The 22866-nt window shown below is 47.1% G+C and overlaps 1 protein-coding gene across 2 annotated transcripts in view; it reads right to left on the bottom strand.

Moving 5' to 3' along the window:
* Positions 1-22866, bottom strand: part of LOC147710802 (glutamate receptor U1-like) — a 193742-nt gene that overhangs the window by 23179 nt on the left and 147697 nt on the right. For both annotated transcript variants that reach the window (XM_086921548.1, XM_086921547.1), the window contains one exon: positions 19426-19649. In XM_086921548.1, coding sequence (XP_086777674.1) covers positions 19426-19649 — 224 coding nt within the window. The remainder of the gene's footprint in view (positions 1-19425; positions 19650-22866) is intronic.

The raw sequence follows: 22866 nt of genomic DNA, 5'->3' as shown, positions 1-22866 counted from the left end.
GCCCGCAGACGCCAATCCGAAAGGTATTCTAGTGAAACGATAGCATCCAAAAGGGGCTATAAATGAGGTGAGGTTCTTGCTATCGTGGTGCAGGTGAACCTCGTGGTACGCGGATTTTAGGTCTATAATGGAAAACCATTTTATCCCTTTGGTATGTGCCAACAGTTCTTTTGTTCTTGGAAGGGGGCATTTCTCAATCACAATGTTATCATTGAGGTCGCGTAAGTCTACACATAGTCTCAGGTTTCCTTTGGGCCACTTGGCCACAACCAACAGAGCCATCTACTCTGAGGCTTCTACTTGCTCAATGATACCATCCTGAAGTAGTTTATCCAGTTGGATTCTAACCTCTTCTTTTAATGCAAAGGGTAAATTTCGAACTTTGTGCACAACAGGGATGGCATTAGACTTAACCCGTATTTTGTGCTTATACCCGTTCAAGGCACTGATCCTACCAGAGAAGATATTGGGGAACCTGTTTAGTAATCTCTTGCTGTCTTCCTCATCATTTTGGATGACGAAGACTAGATCAGATCTACTGTGATGAAGTATAATATCCTAGCTGCCCTGGTCCATCGATCCCAAAACGAAGGGGCCCACAGACGACACGTATAGTTTACCTAAGGACTCCCTGCCCTTGAAGGAAAAACATAGTTTTCTAAAACCACACACCTCTATAGGATCCTCTGTGAATGTTTGATGGTGATGTCAGCTGTTTATAACTGTTTCCCTAGGTGTGGCACAAACTTTCCGTTGACTATGGTGTACGATTATGCAACTATGCTTATATACACTCCCCCAATGGACATGTTGCACACTAGCTTCTTGGTTTTGTTGGTGTGTGCATCACTAATTTGCAAAACACACTTGTCTTCAATGTGGAGGACCTACATATTCACTTCGTCATCATTGTACGTGTTATCATTTGTTTCCTAATCCACAACAACCAGCTTAACTGAGCCTGATGATTTTTTTCTGTCATACTTTTTTGAGTGCCCTCTTGCCTGCAAAAGGAGCATTTAACATTTCTGGCTGGGCACGTCTTATCGTTTGCTAAATGGGTGGAGCTACGGCATCTGTAGCAACACCACTTAGTGCTGTTTTGCATTCCACTGGTAGCGAGTCTTGATCTGCTGTTTTTCCTGCTCTTTTTGGAAAAGGATTTAGATTCAACCACCCGGGCCACAGTACCGTCCTCTTTCTTTTCTTTGGTCTCAGAGTTAATGGCCTTGGCACAACGAAGGTTAGCTCAGCCCTCCTTGGGATATCCATAACTGTTTGTAAAGGGGATTCACCCTTGGCCATAAACTGTCTTGGATATTAGTGTTAGAGGCCTGCATGAGAATCTGGTCCGTGATGAATTTGTCGTGTAAATTTCCAAAAATTTCCGTCCCCTCTAACTTTATTATTTATACTATTGTATACTTTGATACCTTCAGCATCCAAATAATGTAACAACACTTTTTATTTTGTTTCTGCAGTAAAGTCTTCATCATCATCAAATGTGGAGATATAGTTCATAAAGTACTCTCTCCACTCCTCCCATTTAAGTAAAGGCTCTCCCCCTGCTTGTAGGAATGTCTGGGGGGGAGACAAGTTCCACAAATACCCAGACAACATGTTAGTGGAGGGAGGGATGAGCCAAACGAATAGGAGGACTGAGAAGCGATGAAGAGTTGAGTGAGAGAGAAGAGGGTGAGAATTTGGCACCATGTATGAACTTGCGCTGGGCATAGGAATAGATAATAAATACAAACAGGTGAGCAGTATTAGTAATTGTTGTGCAGGATTGGGGTGGCACATTGATGTAAGTTATGCTGACCCCATCAGCACGATAAAGCCTGAGAGAAATAGAACTGGTGAAAGTGATGGTGGTAGCTTGTAGAGCTACTTGCAGGATAGCAGAAGTACTAGGGAAACAGTAACGTTGTGTACATCAACGTGAGAGAGCATGAGGGAAAATACCTCTCATAGTCGCGTTGTGTGCAAGGCTTTTCTTTTTCCAAAGAATTTATAATGGGAAGAGCCGATACGCGTGAAAACTGTCCGATGAAAGAGGAGCAGTGTAGAAAACAAAATGGCGTCACGTAGGCGGCGTAACGCATAGGCAAGAAACAACTAGACCTCCGACCTTGTAATACTAAAGATGGCAGCGGACGACGTGCAGGAGCGTACGTCGTTTTCCTGGAAACGTGAAGACAATCACCTCAGCTGTGCTATGACGTAGTGGAGGACCGAGAGCAGCTGTCAGTTGGTAAGTGTAGTTGGCGGCGGGTTGAACTGTCACTGAACGACGGTTGAACCGTAAGACAAGTTCTTGCAGAAATAAGTTGCGCATACACCACCTTAGTGTCAGAATATCCCCACACACAGTAATGCTGGCAGAAATTAGTTGTGCAAACGCTGCCTCAGTGTCAGAACATCCCCACACACATCAGTAGAAAACGGGAGTTGAATTGTCATAGACGTGCTGACAGGGATTATTTGCGCAGACTCCACTTCAATGTAGACACATCCCCACACACGGCAATCGAAGACAAGAAAAGTTTGGCTGTCCTGTGTGTTGACAAAGAGGTGTCTCAGTGTCACGAAAAGATCGTAGCCGTGCTGTAGACTTCCAATATGAAGTGACAGAATATAATGCGAAGTAGGCTGAGGAGACGTAACAGTAGTTTCCCACAAGGACACGGGTGGAAGATTGAGGGTGTGGTGACTGACCTGGAGTCGAAGAAGGTCTAGAGACACACTTTTACCTTTGAGGAGAAGAGCTCTGCATCCGTAACGTGATGCGTAGTTTGCAGTTCATAAGCCTAAGATTTTAATCTCAGGGTGCATCCGCATGAGTGTCTCTAGATGTAGTAGAACTGCAGGGTCCAACGTGGGTTCCTGTGTTGGTAATCGTCGCCAGAATTTTACAGAAGAATGCTCGTACAAAGTTGGGTAGTAAGCCTTTTTATTTAGCAATACCAACACAGACTCCGCAGAGGCGCGGAGCAACGGAGATACAGACGATTTGTCCATCACCAGCTGTCAACTGTCAACATTCCAGAACTGACAGCTGGTGGCATGGAACGCGAAACATACGGTGTCCAAGGACGGACATAAGTATACAAATCACAACACACTTACTCAAAGATCTGATATATATAGCCTCATTACACCTCTGTATCTTTGGCATGAGGTGCTATGTCACACCATTTATCTCCACTTTTATTTTTCATCCACCCTGGATGAATAGAGGACCTTCTTGCCCCCTGTGTAGTGGGCTTGGTGGCTCTCACACCTTCCTTAGGGTTGCAAGGAATAAGTGTGCGCGGCGCTGACAGGTGTGTAAGGGTCTAACCCTTCTGTATCTCTCATAGGACCACCAAATAGCTCAAGTGAGTTTTTGCACTTCTGGATGTTAGATTTGAGTCAGCTCCCACCCTCTAGCCCTTGAAGTGGAGTCCTACATGTGTTCTGTCTCACCCACATAGGTTGCTAGCTCTACAATAGTGACACCACCATGTGTTACCCACTTACTGCTCCAAGAAATCGAGTGGTAATCAGTACTAGCAACACATCACCGTCTCTGGCCTTGCTCTTGCCTGCTGAGACAGTTTCCAGCAGAAGGTTAAAGCATGCTTAGTGCTGCCTCATCCATTCCTTGAGTGCCTGGGGTCCTCCTGGCAACTCCTTCCTTGGTAGGCCACCTCCAAGGTAAGGCCCTTCAGGAAAGAACTATTCTGCAGACCCCCAGTGCAACCCACAGAGCTGAAACTTATCCTGCAGGTATAATTTTGTATAGAGGCTCGTGAAGCTCCCAGCATGTTCCTACTGAAAACACCTAAATATATTAATTCCGGCCACTCAAAACACTGCCTTGCTGGTTTAAAACCAATCAATTGCAAGCAACACCATCATTCTCATTGCTCACACAAAGACATGGTGCAGGTGCTCTTTTCTGACGCCGTGAAAAACAATTGCATTCATCACCATGGCACTCTATTGAGGACATCAGGAAAGCAACAATTCAACAGCTGTGTAGCAACCCAGACCCGGTTTCCATACAAATATTCTACATAGGGAACTTATTGCTACATACAACAGTCTTAGAGATGTCTTTAAAAAGAAAAAGGTGACCAATGACTACTACTCAATTTGCATCCACATGTCTTTAAATAACAAGCATTTACAATGCAATGGTCTCATCTTTGTTAAAGTTAGAGCTATTGGCATTGATCATGACATTATTTTTGTTTTTAAAACATATAAATAAATGGCATTGTCATTTACAATGCCAATAGCTTAATCTCTCGCAAATGCGAGACCTATTGCATTTGCACCCACACACAGAGCCACATGCACCCCCACACACACAGAGCCACACGCACCCACCCACACACACAGAGCCACACGCACTCACCCACCCACACACACAGAGCCACACACAGAGCCACACACACAGAGCCAGAGCCACACACACACACAGAGCCCCACACACAGAGCAACACACACACAGAGCCCAACACACACACACAGAGCCCAACACACACAGCCACACACACACACACACAAACACAGCCACACACACACAGACACACACACACACACACACAGAGACACACACACAGACACACACGCACACACAGAGACACGCACACACACACAGAGCCACACACAGAGCCACACACACCCACACACACACAGAGCCAAACACAGAGCCACACGCACCCACCCACACACACGGAGCCACACACAGAGCCAGAGCCACACACACACAGATCCACACACACACAGAGCCACACACACACAGAGCCACACACACACACACACACACACAGAGTCCAACACACAGAGGGAAAGGGCGAGGGAGGGGGGGTTGGGCTGGGGGTGAAAACTGAAAAAAGAAGGGAATGGTGCTTTATCGGTCACAGACAAAAAGAGTTAACAAGGATAAAGATATTTGAGCAGGTTTTTGTTATAGATTGCCTCACTCAATTGGATGGCGAACATTAGCATTTGCACAATGAATGTGGGGGGTTTGAACGACTGGAGGAAAAGGCAGAGGTTAGCATATGTGGTGAAGCATAACAGGATAGATCTTCTCTGCCTTCAGGAGACCCATCTCCCATGGTCAAAGAGAAATCTGCTTTTCATTAATGGTTTTGAGTTGCTGGCTTGTACGACACAATCATCAAATATTAGGGGGGTTGCTATCTTAGGAAGAACCGCTTTAGGGAAGGCTAGGAGAGTGAAAACCGATAGCAATGGAAGATGGTTGATAGCTGAAATGGAGCTCGGCTTCACTATCTGTGGCGTATATGGTTCTAATGATGATGACCCTGAAATCTTTGATTTTCTAGAAGTTGAGCTAGCCAATTGGCCTACCCCCGTAGTATTTACTGGCGATTTAAATATTTCATCCGAATGGGGTAACGAAATATCATACCAGGGGAGGAAACCCAGAGTCTTTAAGGCAGTCCAGGCGTTGTTTAGCTCGCATGGGCTGCATGATGTATGGCGAGTTAAGGAGCCCCTGAACGCGGGCTATACGTACTTCTCAAATCCGGCTCAAAAGTACTCAAAATTAGATTATTTCTTTATTTCTGCGTCAGAAATGGAAAAAGTCGAGATTTTCAAACTCCCAAGGGTAATTTCATACCACAACCCTCTGGTGTTAAATTAGGATCTGGGAAGGCTGGAAAGGTCAAAAGTTAGCTGGACGTTTGAAAGAAGACTGCTGGCTGATAGTAGGTTTGTAGATCATATGAATAATTGGGTTGGAGAATTTTTTGCGGCATATAGGTATAGTACGTCCCGGAACGGAGTGTGGGAGGCTTTCAAAGCTGCTTTAAGGGGAGAGACGATCAGTTGTTCTGCTAGGCTTAGAAGAGAGAATAGGGGGGGAGGTAGATAAATTAATGGGTAAGCTTGTCATTGCGGAGGAACAACATATAAGGGATATAGCCGCAGGTGGGGATGGTGAGGATAGCCAGAGCGTATTGCTGGCGGTTAAAGCGGCATTGCAGAAAGAGGTTACACCGAAGGCGATCGGGGATTTTCAATCTTCAATGGCTAAGAGGTATGAAACAGGGGAGCAAGCTGGTAGAGTTCTTGCCCTTCGGTTAAGACAGGAAAAATCTAAGAATGTGATCACCTGTATAGAGGAGGATGGGAATATATTTACGGATGTTAAGGATGTTTTGATGGTGTTTAAAAACTTCTATCAAAAATTGTATGAAGAGGGGGATTCGGACAGCAACCAAGTGGAGGGGTGCTCTGATAGGGGCCCTAGATTGGATGATGTAACAAGAGCGGACCTAGATAAAGATATTTTGTATACCGAGGTTCTATCTGCATTGCGGTAGCTTGCGTCTGGGAAAGCCTCTGGCCCTGACGGGATCCCCTGGAGGTATACAAAGCTATGGAACGGGAGATTGTTCCTCTGTTGGTTGATTTATATAATGGGATTTTGTACTCAGGGGTGGTTCCGGACTCGTGGAAAGAAACCAACATCATAATCTTTCATAAGAAGGGGAAACCAGCGGAGAAACCAGGGTCGGACCGGCCAATATGCCTAATCAATGCCAATACTAAACTCTATTCGAAGATCTGGGCAAAGAGGTTGGGCAGGATCATTGGCGGTCTCGTCTCCCCGTGGCAGCATGCGTTCGTTCCTGGGCGTGGCACCACAGATCATATATGCAGAGCTATAACTTTGTTTGACGCCCAGGAAGCCACGGGGGGGATGGCCATGATCCTGCTCGATGCAGAGAAGGCCTTTGATCGAGTTGGTTGGAGCTTTCTCTGGGGTATACTGGCGGGGAGGGGTTTTGGGCAGAAAGTCATCAGAGCTATTAAGGCTATGTACATGGACCCAGTTGCAAGAATTACAGTTATGGGTGAAAAGTCGGATAAGTTCAAGATATGGAGAGGGACGCGCCAGGGCTGTCCCTGTTCCCCTATCCTTTTATCTCTGTATATTGCCCCCCTTATCCAGAGAATATTAGAGTGCCCCAGTATTTCCCCAGTGATTTTTAATGGTCATGTCAATAAGATATTAGCATATGCTGATGATTTGGCCGTTATCACGACGAATCCCCAGCAAGCACTTCCGGTTTTGGTACAGATGGCGAAGGTTTTTGGTCAAGGTTCTGGGTACCTCCTCAACTAATCCAAAACACAGATAATTTGTACAAAAAATATCCCGAAATCTGATTCAAGATTTGTGGACTCTGCTGTTTATTTAGGGGTAAAGATCAATGCTTCAGTGGGCAGAATAGTGGAAGAGAACTACCCCCCTAATTAAGTCTATAGAGGCTGAATTAAAAAGGTTGGATGTGCTGCATCTTTCTTTGGTAGGGAGGGTCAACGCTCTGAAGATGTTAATGTTTCACAGAGTGCTGTCGCTCCCCAAGCTCCCTGCTCTACTCCTGGTATCGTTTGGCTCCCTGCTTTACTCCTGGTATCGTTAGGCTGCGCTCTTTGCCCTCATTAGAGAAGTGTTCATCTGCTGGCTGCTGTGTAGAATCGCGCTATACTGCGATAAGCTTTGCCGAATTGTATTAATGTTTATACCTTCAGCGCTCGCTGTGTTGCTCTGATTCATAAGTGTTGTGCTTTGAATATTTGTAGCGCTTTATTGAATGACCGTGGAAGCTGCTTGATTTTGGCTTTGTGCCCCAGCCTCTCTCTAGTTTCGTTGTTGCTGCTGCTCCGGCCATTTTGTTGTTGTTGTGCCTTGGAGACCGTCCCCTGCGCCTCGCACCCGCCTCCCAGCTGATCCTCCCTCCCACTGATCGCATAGCCCTGCTCCCGCCCTCGGCAGCGCTGTGACCATCCTGACGCTCTCAGTAGCGGTCTCTCCCCAAGCTCCCTGCTCTACTCCTGGTATCGTTTGGCTCCCTGCTTTACTCCTGGTATCGTTAGGCTGCGCTCTTTGCCCTCATTAGAGAAGTTTCCATCTGCTGGCTGCTGTGTAGAATCGCGCTATACTGCGATAAGCTTTGCCGAATTGTATTAATATTTATACCTTCAGCGCTCGCTGTGTTGCTCTGATTCATAAGTGTTGTGCTTTGAATATTTGTAGCGCTTTATTGAATGACCGTAGAATCTGCTTGATTTTGGCTTTGTGCCCCAGCCTCTCTCTAGTTTCGTTTTGCTGCTGCTCCGGCCATTTTTTTGTTGTTGTGCCTTGGAGACCGTCCCATGCGCCTCGCACCCGATTCCCAGCTGATCCTCCCTCCCACTGATCGCATAGCCCTGCTCCCGCCCTCGGCAGCGCTGTGACCGTCCTGGCGCTCTCAGTAGCGGTCGCTCCCCAAGCTCCCTGCTCTACTCCTGGTATCGTTTGGCTCCCTGCTTTACTCCTGGTATCGTTAGGCTGCGCTCTTTGCCCTCATTAGAGAAGTGTTCATCTGCTGGCTGCTGTGTAGAATCGGGCTATACTGCGATAAGCTTTGCCGAATTGTATTAATATTTATACCTTCAGCACTCGCTGTGTTGCTCTGTTTCATAAGTGTTGTGCTTTGAATATTTGTAGCGCTTTATTGAATGACCATAGAAGCTGCTTGATTTTGGCTTTGTGCCCCAGCCTCTCTCTGGTTTAGTTTTTGCTGCTGCTCCGGCCATTTTGTTGTTGTTGTGCCTTGGAGACCGTCCCCTGCGCCTCGCACCCGCCTCCCAGCTGATCCTCCCTCGCCCCTCCCCCCTCCACTTCTCCACTTATGACAGATGATTTTGCGTGCAGCGTTCACGCGCAGCGGTCGTGCCCCATGCGCGCCGAAGGCGCGCCACAGGTAAGCCCGTCTACGCCCGTCCGCGCCTGGACCGCGCACAGCACCAGACCCCTTGGTCCTCGCACACCTCACCCGACCCGCATAACGTATGACGCCGCCTCCCTCTCTGCCCTTAACCCCGGACGCACACCACAATGCTGCGAAGCTGCCCCAAGACGCACCCATGGTCCATTCGCCTGCCACTCCTGCAAGTTCACCTGCACCAGGACCCACACCAAATCCACTACCTCCAAACACAGCTCCAACTCCAACCACCTCAAGTGCATCCTGCTGAACACCCGCTCGGTCCACAGACACGCCACTGAACTCTGGGACCTACTCGACACTGCTTCGCCGGACGTCGCCTTCCTTACAGAAACCTGCATGAACGCTTCATCAGCGCCCGACATCGCCATAGCCATCCCGGACGCTTACAAGATCATCCGAAAAGACCGCAGCAACCAAACAGGAGGAGGCATCGCCATCGTCCATAAGAACACCATCCGAATCACGACCAGCTCCGATGATAACCTTGCGACCGCCGAACACCTTCATTTCCAGATCCACACCGACCCCAGGAACACCCTCATCTACAGACCACCAGGAACCCGCACACAATTCAACGAAGACATCACCGACTTCATCAGCCCACATGCCCTCACCTCCGAGAACTACATTCTACTGGGAGACCTCAACTTCCACCTGGAAAAGACAAACGACAGCAACACCACCAACCTTCTGGACAACCTCGCCAATCTCGGACTCAAACAACTTGTTGACACCCCCACCCACCTTGCCGGACACACGCTCGACCCTATTTTCACCTTCAGCAAACACATCTCCTTCGATCACACCACAGCTCTCCATCAGACAGACCACAACTGCGTTCACTTCAGCTACAAAAAGACCACGATCCGCAACCCCCCACAACCTATTCCTCGAAGAAACTGGAACAAAATCACCACCGATCAACTCTTCACATCGCTAAACCAAAACCCTCCTGCCATATCATCGGACCCAAACCAAGCTGCCACCAAACTCACACAATGGATCACACACAGCGCTGACGTATTAGCACCCTTGAAAAACCATCAGATCAAACAATGTAACAAAAAGGCCCCCTGGTTCAACAATGACCTTAAGAAATCCAAGAAGTTATGTCGTACCCTCGAGAAAACCTGGAGAAAAAACTCAACCTCTGACAACTTGACCGCCTTCAAGGACGCCACCCGCAAACACCACCAATTGATCCGATCCACCAAAAAATCAGCATTCAAGGATCGACTCGACAACAACGCCCACAACAGTAAGGATCTATTCAACATCGTCAAAGATTTCACCAACCACGCCGCCGGCACCAACGACATCACTCCCTCCCAAGACCTCTGCGACTCTTTATCCTCTTTCTTCCACAACAAAATCGCCGACATTCATAACAGCTTTGAAAATCTACCCGAAGAACAACCCACTCCACCCACCTCCGAACCAAAACAGCACTCTCACAACCTTTTCGCCTGGAACCCAATCACCACTGAAGACACCATCCGCCTGATGAACTCCATTCACTCAGGATCGCCAACCGACCCATGTCCTCACCTTATCTTCAACAAAGCAGACTCCATCATCGCTCCCCATCTCCGCGATGTCATCAACTGCTCCTTCAACTCCGCTACCTTCCCGGAAAGCTGGAAACATGCTGAACTCTGCGCCCTTCTGAAGAAACCCACAGCAGACCCCTCTGAACTTAAGAACTACCGCCCCATCTCACTCCTCCCATTCCCTGCCAAAGTCATTGAGAAAGCCGTCAATAGTCAGCTTGCCGCCTTCCTTGAATCCAACAATTCCCTCGACCCTTCACAGTCCGGCTTCCGAGCCAAACACAGCACCGAAACTGCCCTCATCGCAGCTACAGACGACATCCGAACGCTAATGGACAACAGAGAAACAGTTGCCCTCATCCTACTCGACCTCTCCGCCGCCTTCGACTAACCATGGGCGAATTTTGCGAATCTCGCGTTCGCGAATTTTGCGGATTTGCGAATCTCGCAATCCGCAAAATCCGCGAATTCTCGCGAATTTGCGGATTTTTTTTTTTTTGTGTTTGCGCGGGTTTCTGCCAGTTCGCGAGGGTTTTGTACAATGTCGCAAATTGCGAACTTACCTGTCGGGTCGCAAGTTTCGCGAACTTGTTGTTTCTACGTGTCCAGCCTGTTTGGGACACTCTTCTTCATCACTGCCACTCTCTGTCACCACTGCCACTCTCTGACTACTCATGCCACCCTCTGGCCCACCCATGCCACCCTCTGTTTCATCACAGCACCCTCTGGTTGTCCAGTCAGTGTACATTATTGTGGCAACGCAAGCACACCTTCCCTGCCTCAAGTGACCTGAATTAATTTGGGGCTGATTAATGTGTCACAGAATATTTTTTTAGCTGGCACCTGCTTCCTTAGTGCTTCCTGATTAGTGAACTTTTGCACTTGCTAAGTGCTTTCATTGTTGCAAAATTAGTTACAACACCTGCCCTGCCCCAACTGACAATAATGAATTAGGGGCTGATTAATGGATTTGAACTGCCAGCCTGGCTCCTGCTTGTCTCCCTTAGCTGTAATTCAGGACCTTTGTGGCATATGTGTAACTATTCTGAGGTTCAGAGCAGGGTCACATAATAGTTGCAACTGGCAACTGAACTCTGGAGGGGCCCCTCAGCAAGCACTACAGGAAATGGCTACTAATGATGAGCCTGAACTTTTGAACCTGGTAAGTAGTTTCAGTTTTGATAAGATCGTATTTCTGCAATTTTGCACTTATTCGCGGGGCGCGAAGTTGTACTGGGAAGCCGCGAACTCACGCGAACAGTGCGAGCAGTGCGAGCAAAATCCGCTGCTCGCGGATTTGCGGATTTTGCGGGAGATTCGCGAATCTCGCGGATTGCGAATTTACCGGAAATCCGCAAAATCCGCGAGCGAAACGGATTTTCCGCCCACACCTACCTTCGACACAGTATGTCATAGCACACTCATTCAACGCCTCAACAACATCGGAATACAAGGAAAAGCTCTGGATTGGATCATCTCGTTCCTCGCCGGTAGAACCCAGTCCGCCTCCCCCCATTCAAATCAGAGGCCACCGAAGTCATCTGTGGTGTACCACAAGGATCTTCACTCAGCCCCACTCTCTTCAACGTATACATGAGTCACCTCGCATCCATCGCGCGACAACACAACCTCAACATCATCTCCTACGCAGACGACACCCAGCTGATCCTCCCCCTCACCAAAGACCCAAACACCGCCAAAACAAATCTACACGAAGGAATGAAAGAAGTAGCCGAATGGATGAAGAACAGCCGTTTAAAACTTAACTCGGACAAAACGGAAGTCCTCATCTTAGGATCATCCCCCTCTGCCTGGGACGACTCATGGTGGCCACCGGCCCTGGGCACAGCACCCATAACTACAGATCACACACGTAACCTGGCCTTCATCCTAGACTCCTCCCTCTCGATGACCAGACAAGTCAACGCCGTCTCATCTTCATGCTTCAATATCCTACGCATGCTCAAAAAAATCTTCCGCTGGATCCCCACCAAGACAAGAAAGACAGTCACGCACGCACTGGTCACCAGCCGACTGGACTATGGAAATACCCTTTACACCGGGACCACAGCCAAACTACAGAAAAAACTCCAACGCATCCAAAATGCCTCAGCCAGACTCATACTGGACATTCCCCACCATGCTCACATTTCCGATCACCTGAAGGATCTCCACTGGCTCCCCGTCAACAAGAGAATAACGTTCCGTCTCGTCACCCACGCACACAAAGCCCTCTACGACCTAGGACCCCAATGCCTCAACACACGACTGTCCTTCTACACACCCGCTCGCCAACTACGATCATCCAATCAACCCCTCACCGCAATTCCGCGCATCCACAGATCCACCACGGGAGGAAGATCCCTCTCCTACTTAGCGACCAAAACATGGAATTCTCTCCCCACTCACCTCCGACTTACACAGAACCACTTCTCCTTCAGAAAGCAACTAAAAACCTGGCTATTTGATAAGTAATGCACCCACCATTCCTCAAGCGCCTTGAGACCCTCTGGGTGAGTAGTGCGCTATACAAATTCCTGAACTTGAACTTGAACTTTAGAGCCATACCCCTATTTATCGAGGAAAAAACTATGAAACATCTTGAGTCTGTCTTTATTAGGTTTATATGGCAGTATGGCAAGGTTAGACTCTCTACGAGTCTTATGTCATACAGAGGGAAAGGGGCGGGTTGGCACTTCCAAACCTTAGACTGTATCATTGGTCTTGCCTCTTGATTCAAATGTCTATCTTTTTCCATTCTGACACTGGTTCTGTGGGAGAAAACGCAAACCCGGACACTCAGAGTATCCCCCCAATTTTTAAGATGCTGTTGGGGGGGAAAGCAACCGGCTTGTTGCTGACCGAAGTGGAATACAGGTTTTATAAGAAGGCCCGATTTAAGGGCCTCATTTATGAGGCTGTGCGTCACTTTTACGCCGCCGGTGCATCACTTTTTGTGACGCACAAGTGGCGTAAAAAAAGCGCCTTGTTGCGCCATATTTACAAAGTGAAGCATCTAGGTAGATGCGTCACTTTGTAAACCCCTGCACCACATTATACCAGCGCCAGGTATAATGTATGCAAGGGGGGCGTATTGACGCAAGGAAGGGTCGTAGAAGTGATGCAGTGAAATCTATGAGATTTCACTGCGTCACTTTTAGGATCTTGCGCCTGTCTCACAGCAGGCGTAAGACTGACGCAGGCCCTTTCACATGGAGCTTGCCCCATGTGAAAGGACGCATTGCTGGAGTTGCGTCACTTTTGTGACACACTCCAGCAATGCGTCACTTTTGCGCTTACAGATACGTCAGAAATACTGACGTATCTGTAACTCCTTGCGACATGATGTGTCATACATTAAATATGACGCATCAGGAATGTCGCAAGGAGTGCGCACTGAGAAGTGACGCATCGCTGCTTTCACGCAGCGATGCGTCATTTCTCATAAATGAGGCCCTAAGACTTTATATGGGGCTTGGCAGGTATGGAAAGCTATTCTAAAATGTTTTAATGACCCTAAAATTAATCCCTATCTTCACTTGGAAAATTCAAGTCTTTTTCCTCAGTTAAGAGCGTATAGGAACCTACAGGTTTGGAAGGGATTGGGGGTTAAGACCATTGGAGATCTAATGGAAGGGGATAAGATAATAGGGTTTGAGGATATGCAAAGGAGTTATGGTTTCCCTGCTAATCAGTGGCTTATTTATGGTCAAATCTCCCTTTCTTTAATGGCCCTCAGACCTAAACTGAAGCCTCTGGTCGATTTCCCTGTGGTTGAGGCCCTGGCTAGAGGTTGCAAAAAGATTAATGTGGTTTATAATCTTCTGGTCTCGAGGATTCAGGACGATGTAGGGAAGGTGGAAAGCGACTGGGCAATCATATTGGGAAATCCGGATGTTGATTTGGATCTCGCACTATGTTTAAATAAAAAGCTCTTTCGGGCCTCTAATTTACAGGCTCAACACTTTAAAACCGTTTTTAATCTGTACCATACGCCGGCCAAATTATTTGCATGTGGTGTTAGGAATGACGATCGCTGCCCTAGATGTAATACGGGTCAAGCAGACTTAGTACATATGTTTGCTACCTGTGACCGTTGGGCCCAGTTACGGATGAGATTATGAAATTATTGGGAGGGGCTGCTAGGTCAAAGGATCGATCTATCCCCAACACTGATGTCAATGGGTACAGACTCCAAATTGGCTCTGACAGAGGATGAGGCAGCCTTGTTTTTTATGTCGGTTGCTGTGCTAAGAATCCTGATTTCTGCTGGTTGGAAGGATGTTACAGCCCCCTCTTACCAGATGTGGCTTTTGAGATTTTTAGGTATACACAATATAGAGTCTTGTTTATATGAATCTAAAGGTGCTAAAAAAGGGGAAATTGGCAGACGTTTTTGGGCCCCTGTTATGAAGTGTAGGGATGACAGAATCTGAAACTGGATCTGCACAGTATGGACAATTTATTTGTAGACAAAATGTATTTTATCCCCACATCATGAATTGTGCTTTTACGTATTTATATCTGAGTGGTATCTCTATGTAATTGTATTCCTGTGTCAATTGTTTTAATGCTGTGTTTGTGCTAAAATAATTGCTATGTTCTTTTACTGCACTGCAACCTTCAATAAAAAAATTAAAAAAAAGTCCAACACACACACACAGAGCCCAACACACACACACAGACACACCCACACACTTCAGTGAATTTAAGAAAGAAAAATCTTGTACCCATTCTTGTTTCTTCTCCGGGAACTCTCCCAGAGTGTGGAACTCGCTGCCTCAGTATCTGCTGGCAACCAATCACTCATTCACTTCAGGAAGAAACTTAAGCTTCATCTTCTCAATCAATAACTGCACCCTCCCACATAAGCCATCTGACTGACCTGTTGCCCTTACCCCACACCCTTCAAATAAATCTGAGCATCACTACCTTAGGGAAAAACTGTGACTCTACTCTCCCCACTTTTGTAACACCCTACCATACTACGTCAGAATGATATCATCCACACATCATACTGTCTAGTGTATACTTCTTTTACATACTGTCACTATGCATTCCTATTAACTCCATATGCAACTCAAGTAACTGCTACTAACTCCGTAAAGTGCTCTGATACCTTTGGGTCAAGTTTGCGCTATACATAACTGATAAATAAATATTATGCAGACAATATCACATGCCTTCAGGTTTATGGTGAAAAACATACGTTCAAACAAGCATGCTTTTCTGAGAACAGGAATTTAAAGCAGATACTTGAGTTGTGCCTCTAGTTCTATGTTGATGCCAATCCCTCAATGTGTCTTTCTGCATCTACTTTCTGATGCCTGCAACCTGAAGCCCCATTGCAACTCCTGCTGAAACCCCACTGGCAACTCCTGCAACAGCAGTGTTTGCTAACACTATTCACCGGGCACATGGGGCAAGGTCTAAGGAAGTTCCAGTCTACTCTTAGTTAAGTATTATATTTGGCTATCACACAGACGTTCTTTAACTAATCTAAATGAAAACTTGTGTTGCACGATTTCAAATTATTCCATGGATTTAACCCCTACTGATTGGGCCCCTCAACAGCATAACCATTGACCACCAATTTATGTAGCACATTCCTGCAGTAAGAGGTTCTTCTCAAATTAGTCCCTGTCACAAAATCTGAACAGAAGTCCTTTGCACCTCCAGCATTCTCCATTGCTCCTCCAATTCATTAAAGAGCCGAAGATATTTCTTTACAGAGCACACGATAGCCATGGCCCATGTATAATTAGTATCTCATACAGGGAGCCTGTTCCGCAAGGACAGCAGCTCTTGATGTAGTTCCTGCAGCCCATCCGTCTGTGCCAGGTACAGCAGGCAAGAGTCCTGAGGGCTCTTGCCAGCAGGACCAGGAGAGGCCACATCAATGCATGGAGCCGTGAGGGGGAGGGAGCTGCAGACCGAGACAAGGGGGCAGCTGGGAGGCTTTAGTGAGATGGATGGGTATGCACTGAAGAAGAACTTGTAGGGTGAGCACTCAAGCTCTTGAAGCTAACAGATAGTTCATTATTTTTGGAGGGTAATGGATGTTTTCAGGGCAGGTGAGCCCGCTGAAGTCTAAGGGGAGGCACTTAGCTTGCCTAACCACGGCGTAAAGAGAATGTCATACACTAGCAAGCACTTTAAGGTGTAGTGGGCTCTCAGGCATATGATGAAAGTGTCCTACTCACAGGGTTGGGTGGTACAAGGCGGAGCGTGGCGTCACTGAACCTGCTGCACTATTGGTTGCAACGCTTCTGACCCAATGACGTATTCCGATACTTCAGATTGTGGTCGAGTGCTAAGCACCTGTTTTCTGCAGCAACACGTCGTGGGTGTGCCCACACAACAACTGCACGCTGCCCCCACCGGGCGTGGGATGGGTGGGACCTTCCAACTGTGCAGAAAAGCAGAGCATGGGGCCTGTGAGCACTTACACCAGCGATGGGAGTGGAACTCAAGGCAAAAATCTAGGGCCGAGCAAAAAAACTATTTATAAGCTTCTGCCCCCCCCCCCCCCCCACACACACACATTCACTCAAAGGAATGTGACACCGCCTACATCACACCCTCCAGCTAGGTAGCTAGCACACACACATGCGCACGTAAAGAGGTCCCTCGACAGCACACCCAATGCACCTAAAAGTAAAGAAGAGCATTTTTGCGGCATCAATGTCTTCCCGATTCACCATGAGCTCTATAGGGCAGTGAGGGGGGGTGCAGAAGAGTGTGGGGGCCGTGACCGGTAAGAGGTGCAACGCAGGGGATATGTGCAGCCGCGAGGGCCCTCCAATGGGGCTGCTCAGCAGGGAAGACTTTAACGTACCACTTAGTTGTATATATTGTCCCCAAATCTACGAAGATTTAACTAACCACCTCCTACGCTTGCCACACTCCCCTTCCCATAGCCTGTCCTGTGTAAGATCCTCTCACCCCAACAGTTGCCCGCTCACTGCCGTCTCCTACACTCGGGTTCGGGCTCCCGTGTCGCCGCCATCTTGCAGTTTGGCCTGCTGCCCGCAGTCCCGGAAGCTCCATACGTACAGGTCCTGCGGCGAATCTGTTTCGCCCGAGAAAGTCTCTTCTACGGCACCAGTTGAGCTTGGCTCCCTCAGTCTAACTCTGCTCATTTGCTCAACCCATTCTTCCGATACCCGCGATGTGCCCAGTAGATGTGATAACTCGATGTAGCTGCCGGGACCTGTCGAGTGGGCGGTGGAAAGCAGTTGGGATTAGCATGTAAACATGACTGTGATGTCTTTGAATTGTGTCTGTTGTAATCTAGAATCACCCAACGGCGTACGCGTAATAACAGAGATCACGCGACGAAATTAAGAATGCCTCTTACATTGAATTGACGTACTGTGAACAACTCTATTAGGGCTTGATAGGGCTGCCACCCTCGCAGACGCATATTTCCAGTGTACAACTTCAGTTTTTTTTAAATATATTTTTACGAACAAACTTTTTACATTATAAGAAAAAAAGGTACTATGGATTACTGTACATTTCCTGAATGTTCTACGAAATCGATCACATTTTTAAATATTTGCCAAATTATTTTTCAGTACAATCGCAGTGGGCGACAATCTATACTTCTTGGCTAGAGACTATTTTATTTCAGCACGGTGTATGAGACGTTTGTTTTATCTTAATGGGCCGTTTATGTCACTACGACACCTTTTCAGGAGGGAAGTCTAATTTTGAAAAACATTGCCACAAACCGAGAACAGCCCATATGTGCCGGGCCCTCGAGCGGCCCCCCGGCGGCAGCAGGCGCCGCGCCAGCTCCCCCGCCGTGGTGCTGAGGGTGGAGAGCACGGGTCACGAGGCGCAGACGCCGGGGGCAAGGGAGACACGTGCAAGCAGCCGCGGCCCCGCTCCGCCCGCACCCACTCCCGGTCGGCCGGCTGCTGCGCCACGAAGCGGAAGCAGCGGCACTGTTACAAGGGAGCTTCAAACCTGGGACTCCAAGAACTAAAACAAAGCAGAGATCACAAAGAAACGCCATGATACCACCCCCCACCCGGACATTTCTAACCCTCTCACTCCTTCTTGAGGTTCTAATCTGAGGCACTTACTCCCCGGCTCCAGCAAAGATGGCTGCTAACTGCAGACTCGGGGTGGCGCACGTACAGGCTGGAGTCTAGCACAACAGGAAACAGGTCCCAGTGACGTTTTAAGCCCCATCCTTTTCAGACTGGGGGCGTGTTTTTTCCTGAAGACGTCACAGAGAGAAAGGACAGGAAAAAACACGCCCCCAATCCAAAACGGACGGGGCTTAAAGTAACAGACAAAGCTCTTCTCCAATGGCTGGCCGCCGTTTAGGAGGCCAGCCAATGGAGAAGAGCTGGCTCGTTTACCTCCGTACTGAAAACCATAAAATCTCACCAGCGAGACTGCGCTAGCGCAGCCTATGCTAGCCGAGACCTAAAAAAGGAAGCATGTTTGTAAGGTTTGTTCTGGCCATAGCTCTTTTGATGCTTCAAAGTCACTGGGTGTTGTTGAACACCTGTCTTGGATTGGCAAAGACCACATTTCACCAATGCCTCACTGTGGCCAGGGTAAAAGAAAAAAAGAAAGATTGTCCACAAATCCTTCAAATATCAAAAATCTGGGCACTTAAAATGAGCAATATCACTACAGGTGTTTTTGAGAAGTACAGCATATATAATAGTTTCAAAGCTCATATATGACACGAAAATCTTTGGAGGCTATAAAAGTGTTTGCTTGCCTTAAAATTGGTCGAATATACGAAAAACAGATGACTTTACAGGAAAGGCATTGCTGACAGAGGGCTCAGATTGACTTCCTCGCATCCATGTATGTTCATAGAACTGACTTTGTGCTGTGCTTTTACATGCTTAATATCTAACAGTATATGCAACTTTTTAAAAATAGTGTTTCATGTATTGGGCAAGTTTTATCCAGGTACATAAGTTGACATATTTGCAATGTTGACTTGTGTCACTTTTTCCCTGGACTCAGTTGCAGGCGTGGCTCTTATCGCGGTTTGTTAACTGATTGTGTAAAACCTCAATGTATCAGATTTTTACCTTGAAGAATTGATAGGTGGAAGATCCATCGATTGTACCATACTCAATGGCTCTTTGATTTGCCAAGTCTTCAAATGACTGGATGGAGGACGGTGTCTCTTCGTTGCCAGATTTCAACATAGCAGCAAAACTGGCGATGTAGGCCGCCACAACGATAACGGTAAACACCCACCAGATGACAGCAATTATACGTGCCGATGGCGATTTAGGGTGAGGCTCTGCGCCTGTGAATGGAATTGAGAGCAGATAAGAAGATATCAAACAAGCAATCAGTAAAGAAAGGACCAGTTTTACAACTTATTGACGCAGTGCAGAAGCTGCAGATGCTGCACTGCATGAAAAGTAGAGAGGAGGAGAGCGCCCCATTTACAGAAATATGGCATTCTACTCCACTTTCCCTAGCGCCGGCGGTGAAATCTGCTTCTGTGCACCACAGCGACACCTTTGCATCATAGTGCAAGGGTGTCTCCATGAGTCTAGCATAGGTTTTGTTACGGAAGGGTAGCCAATGGCCAGCCTTAGGGCGGGGCCATCCTGACGGAGCATCACTGAAGGTGGAGGGAGTTGTGCACTGTAAGTGCACATGTCAGTTTTGTCGGCCGTTTTAGGACGACCAAACCGACATGCGCACTTACATTTCTTCACCCAGCTGTGTTGCACCGCTGGGTGGAGAAAAGGCACAGACTCCCAGGGCCTGAGCCAGCGTTAGTTCAGCCCACTCAGGCCAATCACTGTGCTGCTCCCCTGCTGGTATTACCAGCAGGAGAGCAGCGCTGTGATTGGCCCATGTGAGCTGGTGCAGTGTGCTCAGCTTCAGGAGAGGAGCATCGAGGGCGGAGACCGCAGAAGCAGGTAAGTGGTTTTATGTATTATTTCCCCTGCACACCCACCCCATCCCCCAGTCTAGTTCATGTTGTCCCACTGCTTTGAGGTTAGAGCCACTACTGCAGGAGGACACACACTGTCAAACACACTGTCAGAAAGACGCCAAGAGTGCCATGGATCAAGACCTGGAACCTGGAGCTGAGCTGAGGAGTGAAAGGAGACTCGAGGCAGCTACAGCAATAAGGCAAAAGCCAACTATTGTGGGCTAAGTTTTTTTAAACTTGGATGCTACTGCGTCGCCTATGCTTACATTTATGCATGCCTGTGTGACTTTATGAGTTGCAGTATTTGTACATTTGTGTGCCCACATGTGAGCGAGGGTATGACTGTGATGTGTACCCAACGGATATCATGTTGGTGTTGTTACAATGCTAGTAATTTGCATAGTCTGAATGCCCAAGGCAAGATGGCGCCTACCCTTGTTATGATCCAGTTGAGTACCTTAATGCCTTACTCACTCGGTTACAGATCAAGCCCCTTTCAAAACCAAAGGGTTTGAAATGACTTTCTAAAAATGATAAATGGTCAGCACCTGAATTAAAGCAACAGGACATTCTGCTCTGTCAATTGGAAGTCCAGTACAGATGAAATTATGATCGATTTTGAAGTAATCTTATCTTCTTACATTTTACAAAGTCAGAAATATTACCAACGTATTACGATAGAGAGAACTTGTTATTGCTTCAAAACAGTGAAGGTGGAAGACTCTTTAAACAAATTATTTAGAACACCGGATTCACTATTCAATCTTAACTCTCTGGCAATGTTATACCTCCACCCGAATTGGAGAGAATAAAGGTAATAAAACCGTATTTCTATATTGATGGGCTCCATGCAAGTATCTTTAAGATAAAATCACATGGACTCTGCGGAAACCTACGTTCAATTGATTTGGAACTAATATGAGGTATGTTTTTCCATTTTTAGGTGTCGCCAGCGATGCAGCGCATGCGCTGCCGCCTTGGCGAGTCCTATTGTCGTTGGTTTTGCTAACGAAGGGGGACAGGAGAGGCCTGCACGCACGCGTCCCACATTTGTTCAATACCGCTTGCACGCATGCACATCTCCTGTCCCTCCCTGTCTCCTGCTCGCTGTGCCTGCGCGGACAGGAGATGTGCACGCGGAGACAGCTCCAAAGGGAAACTGGGATTTTTTTCCAAAATGCCGGAGCCTTAAAGGCTGAGAAAGAGAATGACGGACACGCAAGTTTGTGACTCTTCTTCACCTCGCCTGTCATTTCAGAGGCACCCACCCGCCCATCAGAAAATCAACCATTTTCCCCAAAATGCCTAAATCTATCATTTACAATGTCAATAGCTCAAAATCTCGCAAATGCGAGACCTATTGCATTCCAAATGCTTGTTCTGAATATGGACAACAGTGTTTTTCTATCATTGAGTTTAAAAAGTGGCACTACCTTAACAGATAAGTTTATTTGCAGGGATTTTCCATTATCTAACTAACTGTGGAAATTGGTCACTTGTATGGGTGCTGTTTTTGAACTGCTTTTAGTCTGTTATTTGCCATCTGCTCCTAGCACCAGAGAGCAATATGATGTATGACATAAGTAAATGAACACAAGGCAAATGGGTATCAAGCTCAGGCAGTAGCAAATAATATACGCAGTAGCCATACTAACCTAATGGAAGTCACTTTAAACTGGTTGAACAACTTTAGAGTTTGTCAGAGAACCAGCTTTGCCTATTGAATGTTCCTGCTGCTTCATTTAGAGATGGGGAAGCATCAAGTTTACACTGATATTAGTTAGTACACATTTGAATTCATATATGTGAATTAATATGGAGCTACTATAATTGAAACTAAATCATTATGATGTAGCATAATATTTTATCTGGTTTCGGTTAAACTAGGCCTCAGTTAGGGCTCGACTTCATCTTTATAAAAATGGCTGCTCTAGCCTGATGTTCCTTGTGTGTTTATATTTCTCTCCTGACATCACACGCAGCAAGATGTGCACTGTTTAATTGTATGACATATTGTTTTTGAAGAACTCGCAGTAGGAACCTTTTTGTTACTTTCCAAGGGTCCTCCTGCTAGCACACTGTACTGCATTCATTCATGATTGTTTTCTGTTGTTTATGTAACTAGTTTGACATGACTTCTCGGATGAAATTAGATCAGAAGACACAAATCAATATTTATGTACTGGGTCAGTGTTAACCCGTTAACCGCAGCGGTAATTCCACTGCGGTGCGGCCATTTTCGTGCGCAGGCGGGGCCGCGTCGGCCATTGGCCGACGGCAGCACTGGGGAGGTAGTGCTGCCGTCAGCCAATGGCCGACGGCAGCAAGGAAAGGGCTAAGATGGTAGGGTTATATGATTTTTTAGAGTATTGCAATATGATGCGTTGTAATTGTTCTACGTACTTTTGCTGACACCATGTTGACTAAGTGGTTTCCATAATTTTCGTGCTGAAATTAGATATCGACACCCCTGAATTAAGGGGTGACCCAGAGAGGCTCTGCGACACTACTAGGGATGGTGCCCGAATTCTTATTGATTTGCTAAACATTTGAGACAGCCTATTTTTCTGAT

The sequence above is a fragment of the Lissotriton vulgaris genome, chromosome 5 (genome assembly GCF_964263255.1).
Source record: "Lissotriton vulgaris chromosome 5, aLisVul1.2, whole genome shotgun sequence".
NCBI classification, from domain to species: domain Eukaryota; kingdom Metazoa; phylum Chordata; class Amphibia; order Caudata; family Salamandridae; genus Lissotriton; species Lissotriton vulgaris.
This window is presented reverse-complemented; position numbering and strand designations above follow the sequence as displayed.